The 9,878-nt window shown below is 51.0% G+C and overlaps 1 protein-coding gene across 3 annotated transcripts in view; it reads right to left on the bottom strand.

The window, feature by feature from the left end:
- The window catches only part of Cblc (Cbl proto-oncogene C), a 20,552-nt gene extending 12,017 nt beyond the window's left edge, over positions 1-8,535 (bottom strand). For 2 of the 3 annotated variants that reach the window (XM_031385600.1, XM_031385599.1), the window contains exons 1-6: positions 8,045-8,535; positions 4,575-4,721; positions 4,294-4,450; positions 3,963-4,084; positions 2,412-2,549; positions 809-896 (exon numbers count right to left, since the gene is read on the bottom strand). In XM_031385600.1, coding sequence (XP_031241460.1) covers positions 809-896; positions 2,412-2,549; positions 3,963-4,084; positions 4,294-4,450; positions 4,575-4,721; positions 8,045-8,394 — 1,002 coding nt within the window. In that variant the 5' untranslated portion in view covers positions 8,395-8,535. The remainder of the gene's footprint in view (positions 1-808; positions 897-2,411; positions 2,550-3,962; positions 4,085-4,293; positions 4,451-4,574; positions 4,722-8,044) is intronic. The other variant, XM_031385598.1, reaches the window with a different exon arrangement.
- Positions 8,536-9,878: the final 1,343 nt, after the last annotated feature.

Consider the following 9,878-nt stretch of genomic DNA (forward strand, 5'->3'; position numbering starts at 1 on the left):
CAGGCTTTCTCTGTGTGTAGCCCTGGCTGTCCTGGAACTCACTCTTTAGACCAGGTTGGCCTCGAACTCAGAAATCTGCCTGCCTCTGCCTCCCCAAGTGCTAGGATTAAAGGCCTGCGCCACCACTGCTCTGCGCCCAGCCCTTCACAGTATAGTCAATAAAACTATTTCCTATTTAAAACACATGGGGGTGTGGCTCAATGGTAGAGCTCCTGCCTAGAATCCCCCAGTGAGGGGCTGGGGGTGGTGCTCAGTGGTAGAGCCCCTTCCTAGAATCCCCCAGTGAGGGGTTGGGGGTGGTGCTCAGTGGTAGAGCCCCTGCCTAGAATCCCCCAGTGAGGGGCTGGGGGCGTGGCTCAGTGGTAGAGCCCCTGCCTAGAATCCCCCAGTGAGGGGCTGGGGGTGGTGTTCAGTGGTAGAGCCCCTGCCTAGAATCCCCCAGTGAGGGGCTGGGGGTGGTGCTCAGTGGTAGAACTCTAGTGTAGCAGCACAAGTTTCTGGGTTCCATCTTAAAAACAAAAAGAAAAACATCTTGTCTCTTCTGGCTCTGGGTGTCTGCTCAGACTCAGAGCTGATAAACACTCCAATGCATCAGCTATTTTGATGATCTCAGAAGCTCTTTTCTTTATTTCACATCCAAGAAAAAACCCTGGAGAGGAGGCTGCAGAGGCTACAGTTCCCAGTGGAGGAACTCAGAGAGCCTCAGAGAAGCAAGGGTTGGCTCATATTTACAAGGCTCCCAGCCAGCACCACATCCCCAGAGCTCCGAGCTGAGTAGCTGGGTAGCAGACCTGACTGTGGAACTCACCTCTGACACTTGGATGCACTGGTAGGGTTCTGCCCCACAGAGCTCGGTCAGGTCTGGGTTGTGGTTCTTTCCATCAGGGAAGAGGAAGCTGAGGGAAGAACAGAGTTGGGCTCTGAGGGGCCAGGCTCACAAGGATCCACCCATCTCATCCACCTGGTGTGTGTGCATAGGTGTATGCATGCATGTGTATATATGTGTGTGTGAGTGTGTCTGTGTGTTTGTGGGTATGTGCACATATGCATTAGGACCCGCCACGTGCCCACACTGGGACTTCCCAGAGCAAGTGTACTCTCCAATCTCTGGGACAGAACGGTCCGCTTGATCATCTTAGAGAAGCTGCACTGAACCATGGCCTCCAGCCTGAGAATCAAGAAAGAAACCTAAACCTCTGTCCTTCTAGGATTCTGTGTTCTATTTTGTGGTGCTGACCTAGCCTGGAACATTTTAGGCAAGTGTTCTACCCTGAGCCATGCCCTATCCCCTCACTGAGGGATTCTAGGCAGGGGCTCTACCACTGGAGCTACGCCCCCAGTATGATCTGTAGGTTTTCTTCCTTCCTTCTTTCCTTTCTTTCTTTCTTTCTTTCTTTCTTTCTTTCTTTTTTTTTTTTTTTGAGACAGGGTTTCTCTGTGTAGCCCTGGCTGTCCTGGAACTCACTCTGTAGACCAGGCTGGCCTCGAACTCAGAAATCCGCCTGCCTCTGCCTCCCAAGTGCTGGGATTAAAGGCGTGTACCACCACCACCTGGCTGTACATTTTCTATTTCTTACTGAACAAGAATCTCACAATATAGCTTAGAATGCAGATCTCAGGATCCTCCTGTACCTTGAATACTTATACGCACACACACACACCACATATTTCACTCCTGCTCAAGACCAGTACATTTTCAAAACAAAGAACAAAAGACCAAATAAATTCTAAAACAAATAAATAAGGTATAAAAAGGGATATGACGATCATGAAGGTTGACATAAGCTTGCCTGTTCTTTGAAACAGTTTTTTGTATGTAACGACTCAAGGCTCTTGCTATTTTGTAGAACAGAACCCTTGTGAACAACGAGAAGCAACAGGTCTGTGCATCTGTCCCTCTCTTCTCTGTCTCTATCTCACACCAGCCCTGCAGCTCATTGGTAGCTTCTGGCCTAGTTAGGAAGCATCCCCAGCAGGGCAAACCACAAAAGATCTGGGTGAGAGAGAACCCTGGAGAGCAGCCGGCCCCTCCCCTCATCACCGCGGGCAACTTCCCTCAGGAAACCGCCGGAGGCAGCTGAGGTTACAGGTGGAAAACCACTAGTTTGGCTGTTTTTCCGCCCCTGACCTGCCTGCCATTCTTGATTGACCCTAGAGCAGGATACAGTCTCTAGAAGCAAAGGTTTTGAAGCCCAGTCTGCGGAAGGAATTCTTCGCTTTGCAGCCCGCTGCTTGGCTGCAGACATTCCCTCGCCTTGAGAACCCGGCCGCCCCCTGCTGGGAGCTTGTGGCCTTGCAGCTTGGTGTGCTGGCTGCATCCACGCCGTACTTCAAGCCAAACGCATGATTTGTGCTAAATCTCTCCAAGTGGATTTTGCTGACACCCTTTTCCTGTCAGGTTGGGGACTCACATGCCGTCCTTTTGTCCTTTCAGGAGCACCTTCAGCAGAGGTTTGTTGAGAGGAATGGTCTGTAGGATGCTTCCATCGGAGCTCACGTACCCTATGGCCCACTGACCCAGACGGGTACAGCTGGGCCGGAAGATATAGCTGTGGAAAGATGGGGTGGGATGGAGAGTGGTCACTGCTGTCCCTTCGTGGGGCATTCAGCTGTCTACCCTGTCGGGGATCCAGGTATCTCCTTCCTCATCTTTTATGGAAGAGGGGCCATCCACAGTTACAGACTCAGTCTCTGTAGATACCACTCTACAGAGACTACAGTCTGATACAGTGGTATCAGACTCTCTCAGATACCACTGCCCACACACTGCACATCTGAGAATGAGCCTAATACAGGAAAAAACAGAAGCAAGTTACACCCAGGCATGACCTCTGATGAAAGTGCTTGAACGCTTTGATCTGACTGTGCCTGAATCCCACGCTCTGGTTCTTTCTTTCCATTTTATAATTTTCCCTCCCTTCCCCCCTATACAGCGGATTGAAGGCTAGCCTGGGCTACGAGATACCTTATATATCTATAGCAACCCATCTAGACAAGGATGCTGCCACTGAGCAGCATGTCTGGTATAAGATAGAGGCAGAGAGACAGACAGAGATGGAGACAGACAGACTGAGAGATGCCCCCCCTTTTGTCTTCCTTCCCCTCTCTCCCAGCCGGAAGAGAATGGGGTCTCTAGAGAGCAGCTGCCATATTATCCCCGCCTTCCAGAGGCAACCATACTTCAGCCCTGCAGAGACCGAGAAGCCAGATCTCTTCCCTCAACCAGTGGTGCTCAGTGTATCCTCAGCCTGTTAAGGAGAGCCGACTAGCAGGACGGTAGCAGAGCGCGCCTTTAATCCCAGCACTCAGGAGGCAGGCAGATCTCTGAGTCTGAGGCCAGCCTGGTGAACAGAGTGAGTTCCAGGACAGCCAGGGGTACAAACAAAGAAACCTTAGCAAACCCCTGAGTGGAGTGGTGATGTCCATAACCCCCAGCACTCAGGAATGTAAAGGGAGGATTATCAGGATTTCAAGGGTCATCCTTAGCTACATGGAGAGTTTGAGGCTAGCCTGGGCTAAATGAAGCAAGCCTTGTCTCAAAACAAAACCATTTAACAGGTTTACAGTATAGCCTCTAACTCGTCAAGACGGTCAAGACGGGGCCGTATCTTGGGTAGGGCCTTCAGAACTCCTTGGGAGAGCAGATATTATTGCTCTATTTGCTGGGCTGTGGGATGGCCCAGGAGGCTCTAGGAGAGGAGGCAGGGGGGTACTGGGCATCTTTTTTTTTTTTTTTTTGAGACAGTATCTCAGGTAGCCAGGCTGGCCTTGAACATTTCATTCTCCAGCCTCCACCTCCCAAGTGCTGGAATTACAGGAAAACACCACCGGTCTCCAGCTGCAGAGCTCCAGACCTCTGAGTTCCCAGGAACCTCAATTCTTGGCCTCTCAGATGTTGAGGGATCCTCCCCAACTCTAGCCGGGACTAGACTCCCTGCCCCAGGGAACCCTGCTTTGCTCACCTGCCCGGTTTGTCCCTGTAGGCCTGCAGGCGTGTTTGGACCTCATCGTAGGTGAGGAAGGCCATGTAGCCAGGATGGTTGACAGCCAGGAGTTGCCAATTCCTCAGTAACGTGGGCCACGGCTGGGAGGGATAGAGATTATCACTAATGGACAAAGGAAGTAGCCTATGCCCTAGGACCTTTAGAGTTCAAGAATCCACCATCCTACCCGAATCTGTGGTGTCCCTAAACACTGTCTATACACACAGGAAACCATGCACCCTTTCCTCCCCAAGACTCAGTGGTCCAGGCCCAGCCTTCCTCAGACCCAGGGTTCTAGACCTTCCCTGACCTGGAAGAGCCTGGTGAAGATGTCAAACTCAAAGACAGACACGTGGCCGCTACAGGTGAGGTCCAAGGTGGACCGCAAGGCCTGCATGGTGGGGCCTGGTTCCACAGGGTGTCGGGTGCACAGGAGGGATTGGAACTCAGCCCAGGGAAGCACACACCTGGATGGGAAGCGGGTGTGGTTACAGCTAAGGGTGAAGAGAGGGTCTATAACAGGAAGCAGCTATTCTCATCCCCACTTCCGGTCCTTGGGCAGGGCAGTCAAGGGACTTGGAGTCCACTCACCGAACTCCACAATACTCCCTCCAGAAGGTGTGGGCAGAGCCCTTGGTGAGCTGGTACAGGTGCCCACAGTACTTCCCCGCAGGGAAGAGTGCGCTCAACTCCGCATGCATGTGACTGAAGATGAGGGCCAGCTTGGCCAGTTGTCGCCTGCAGGAAAAAGCTATGAGTGTCACACATGATGTAGGGAGAATTCCTACAGGTGCAAGGCCTCGAGATTTCCTTTAATGAATCAGTGTACCAAGAGCCCGCCTCAGTTCTCAGGCCTCTCTTCTCAGCACCTCCGCTTCCTCATCTATGAAGGAAGTGTGGAAGCTAAGGTCCAACCCGGCCTCCAGCCAGCATAGCACAGGCCCAAAGCCTGCTGTGGCTGGAGAAGTCTCGCCTACTAAGATGGTAGGAAGTAACCATCTGCCATCGGTGTTTAGCGAATGCCCAGAGCTGCCTTCCGCACTGCAGTGGGTGTGTTGGCTGCCCTGAGTTTGAGGTCAGGATGTAGAAGGCAATAATGGGTTTTCGGACACTTAACAGCTATGAAAGTATTGCAGAATCTTTAACAAATGGTTTTCCCGAGTCTCCTCAGTTCCTTACCCGTGAAGTGGAAATAAACATGTGAATTCAGCTCTTGAATCGCTGGAGAACAATGAGGGTCTTGGGCATGCCTTAGGAGCATAGAGAGGGCACAGGTTCAGCAGTAGAGCTCCTGCCTAGAATCCCCCAGTGAGGGGCTGGGGGCGTGGCTCAGTGGAAAAACCCCTGCCTACTATGCTCAGGGTCCCAGGTTCCATCCCCAGCATTTCTAAAAATCAAACAAACCCTGCATGTTATATTGGGTTAGCACTCAGTGCATGCTGATTTTATTATATTTCTCATTTATACTAATAACTTCAGCGACCAGGTCTGTGGGGCTCCTGACAGTTTCTTAGCAACCTTGCTTCCCAGAATGCAGAGCGGTGTAGCCCAATGAGTTTGCCATCAGCAACTCTGGCTGGTTCAGACTGGAAGTTACTTTTTTCTTTCTCTCTCTCTCTCTCTCTCTCTTTTTTTTTTTTTTTTTTGAGACGGGATCTCATTATGTAGTTTGAGTTGGCCTTTAAACTCACTCTGTAGACCAGGCTGGCCTCTAACAGAAATCTGCCTGCCTCTGCCTCCTGAGTACTGAGGTCAAAGAACTCTGGCACCACAATTCAGCCTAGAGTAACAAACTGGTTCTTTGATTTTTTATTTTTATTTTTAGACAGCTGTAATATTCCACAATTAAAGCACCTGCTACTGTTTCTCTTGTAGCCCTGGCTGTCCTGGAACTCAGTCTGTAGACCAGGCTATCCTTGAACTCAGGAGTACCTGCCTGTACCTCCCGAGTGCTGGGACTAAAGGCATGTGCTACCACTTGGCTTGGTTTTCCTCCTCCTCCTCCTCCTCCTCCTCCTCCTCCTCCTCCTCCTCCTTCTCTTCCTCCTTCTTCTCCTTCTCCTTCTCCTCCTCCTCCTGCTCCTCCTTCTCCTCCTCCTCCTCCTCCTTCTCCTTTTCCTCCTCCTCCTTCTCCTTTTTAAGATTTACTTTTGGGGCTGAAGAGATGGCTCAGCAGTTACATAAAATAAAAATAAATCTTTTAAAAAATATTTACTTTTAGTTTTAATTGTGTGTGCATGTGTATGCATGTGTATGCACGTGTGTGCATCTGGGTGTGTCTGTGTGAATAGATATGTGCATATGAGTGTGGATTCCTGAGGAGGCCCGAAGAGGTCTCAGATCCCTTGGAGCTGGAGTTTACAGGCGGTTATGAGCCTGGGCCTGGGAACCTGGGTCCTCCGCTAGAGTGATAAGCCCTCTACCTGTAAGCCAGTGCTTCAATGTTCCTAACGCTGAGACCCTTTAACACAGTTCTGCATGTTCTGGTGACCCCCAACCATAAAAATATTTTCCTTGCTACTTCATACCTGTTTGCTACTGTTATGAGTCATAATGTAAATGCCTGTGTTTTCCGATGGTCTTAGGGAACCCTGTGAAAGGGTAGTTGGGTCGCCAGGTTGAGAGCCACTGGCCAAGCCATCTCTCCATCAGGTGCTTTAGTTGTGAAATATACACCAGACGGCAACATGACAGACTAAAAGACAGCAACAAAGACGATTAACAGTTGGGGCTAGAGCTGGTTCAGCTGTCAAAAACACTGGCAACCTGTCTTCTGACCCTGACCAGTGTACTCACATACAGAGTGAAAGCTAGTTCCGTGTAATAAAAAAGAAATCTGTAGCTGGGCAGTGGTGGCTCACGCCTTTCATCCCAGCACTCGAGAGGCAGAGGCAGGTGGCTCTATGTGAGTTCTGGGCAAGCCTGGTCTACAGAGGGATTTCCAGGACAGCTAGAGCTACACAGAGAAACCTGATCTAAAAACAACCAACCAAGCTGGGTGGTGGTGGTGCACCCTTTTAATCCCAGCACTTGGGAGGCAGGGGCAGACAGATTTCTGGTTCGAGGCCAGCCTGGTCTACAGAGTGAGTTCCAGGACAGTCAGGGCTATGCAGAGAAACCCTGTCTCGAAAAACCAAAAACCAAAACCCAAACCCAAACCAACCAAACAAACAAAAACAAACCAACAAACAAACAAAAAACAAAACAAACAAACAAAAACAACCAACCAAACAAAAGAACCAGTTTATTACTCTGGGTGATTGTGGTGGCAGAACCCTTTGACCCCAGTACTCAGGTGGATCTCTGTGAGTTTGAGGCCAGCCTGGTCTACAGAATGAGTTTAAAGGCCAGCTGGAACTACATAAGAAAGAAAGGAAGGAAGAAAGAAGAGATATGCATTTTCATTATACATACACACACACACACACACACACGCATATATATATACACACACATACATATATGTGTATATATATATATATATATATATATATATATATATATATATATATTTCATCCCAAGTCAGGTAAGCAGGCAAGCCATGACTAAGGCTAGGGAGCCCGGGCCAAATCACCAGTTTAGACCTTGCTCTGGAGTCCAGCTCCAGTTCTCCTGTGCAGGTCAGAGGGCAGGCAAGTCCAAGATCCTTGGAACAGAGTCCTTGACAGAACTCAGGCAGGTGGAGGTGGGAGTGGGCGTGGGGGCTGGCCTGTTTCTCAGGCTGGACAAGTGGGTCCACTCATCCTGCCTCCCCAACAGGAAGTTTGAGCTCCCTACATTCACAAGGCTATGTGTGTCTAAGGCCTCTAGGAGAGACACATGCCTGCACCCCAGGTACAAGCTGATCCACCAAAGGAGGAAAGGGGGTCTGGCGGCAAGGGTGCTTAAAAGGTGGGATAATGGGGAGGAGGGCTGGACCTATACTCCTAGGTCTGATGGAGGAAAGGTCTGAGGGAGGAGGGTGGAGCCTGGACCCCTGGGTGTGAGGGAACAGGTGGCTGGTGGCACAATCCGGAAATCACTAGTTTGTGACTTGTCTCTGAGGTAGGTTAGCGCTCACCTGAATCTGGAGCCCTCCCGGAAAACATCCTGGTTCGCGTCCTTTTTGCCTCGGGGTGGCAGGAGCTCGGCCACCTGCCTGCCTTTGGCCTCCAGATTGGCCAGGTAGATGACCAGAAAATCACCAGCGCCACCGGGACCCTCGGGGTCTCCCCTGGCCTCGCGCCGGGCCTTTGCCACCTCTCCAAGTAGCTGTGCGATGCGGGGCAGCAGGTCCCGCAGCGACGGGGGCCCCATGGCCAGCCTGGGATCCCTGCATTGCTCTTCCAGGCGCTGGAGCAACTTTACCGCCCGGCCAAGCGCGCGTGGCTCTTCCCACTGCCACCCTCGCGGGGCTGCCGCCGCAGCCATGGGTCCCTCAGGTGGCCTGGGACTGGGACGGAGGGGCGTGGCGGGGAAAGGCTCCAGGTTGGGGCGGGACCAAGAGGGAGTAGGGGGCAGGTTCTGGAGGACCGGGAGAGGACTGCAGGTAGCTGCCTCCCTAAAGGGGCCGGCCTGGACAGTCTGAGGAGGGAGGGCTGAAGCTGGATCCTTGGGTCTGAGGGAGGAGGGTTAGACTCCGGATTTATTGGTGTTGAGAAAAGAGGTGGCTCCGAAGGGAGGGAGGGGTTCTGGGACAAGGCACCCCTTGCTGAATTGTGGCTGAAGATGTCAGTCTTTCTTCATAGCGAGGTCGGAGAGCTGAGTCTTCTAAGAACAGAAGGTCAAGTAGTTGCTCTATGTCCCCGAGGGAAGATACCAGAACCACCGGAGTTCTGGCTCCGTGGCAGGTAAGGGAAATTAAGTTGCAGTTTAAGTACCCAGATTTTCAAAAGAGGCGAAAGGGGTGTGGCGGAAAGTGAAGTTCAGGAATGCACAGGGCTGCAGGAAGTGGCTGCCGGGCAGGTTTGCACCCCAACCTGCTAGACCTGTAGGTCCGCCCTGACTGTGCTTCAGACAGCCACCAGAGGGCGCCGTGGACACGGTTCTCTGCCCCAGGGCACCCAGGGCACCCAGCAAGCCAGCCACCACCCCAGCTAGGCCGGGTGCTGACTCCTCCTCAGCCTGCCTGCTCTCTCCCTCTCCCTCCTTGTTTGACAAAAACTCCAGATGCAGGGGATCTGAAGCCTCAGTCCTCTGAAGGCACCCTATGTAAGCACACACACACACACACACACACACACACACACACATACACACACAACACACACATACACACACAATACACACACACACACACATACACACAGACATGCACACACATACACACACACATACACACACACAATACACACACAATACACACAGACATACATACACACATACACACACACACACACATACACACACAATACACACACATACACACAGACATACATACACACACACATACACACACATACACACACATACACACACAACACACACATACACACACAATACACACACATACACACACATACACACAGACATGCACACACATACACACACATACACACACAATACACACATACACACAGACATACATACACACATACACACACACACACATACACACACAATACACACATACACACACAATACACACACACACACATACACACAGACATGCACACACATACACACACACACACAATACACACACAATACACACAGACATACATACACACATACACACATACACACATACACACATGCACACATGCACACACACACACATGCACACACACATACACACACAATACACACACACACATACACACAGACATGCACACACATACACACACATACACACACACAATACACACATACACACAGACATACATACACACACACATACACACACATACACACAC

This window comes from Mastomys coucha, unplaced genomic scaffold, assembly GCF_008632895.1.
Source record: "Mastomys coucha isolate ucsf_1 unplaced genomic scaffold, UCSF_Mcou_1 pScaffold21, whole genome shotgun sequence".
In the NCBI taxonomy this organism is placed as follows: Eukaryota; Metazoa; Chordata; class Mammalia; order Rodentia; family Muridae; genus Mastomys; species Mastomys coucha.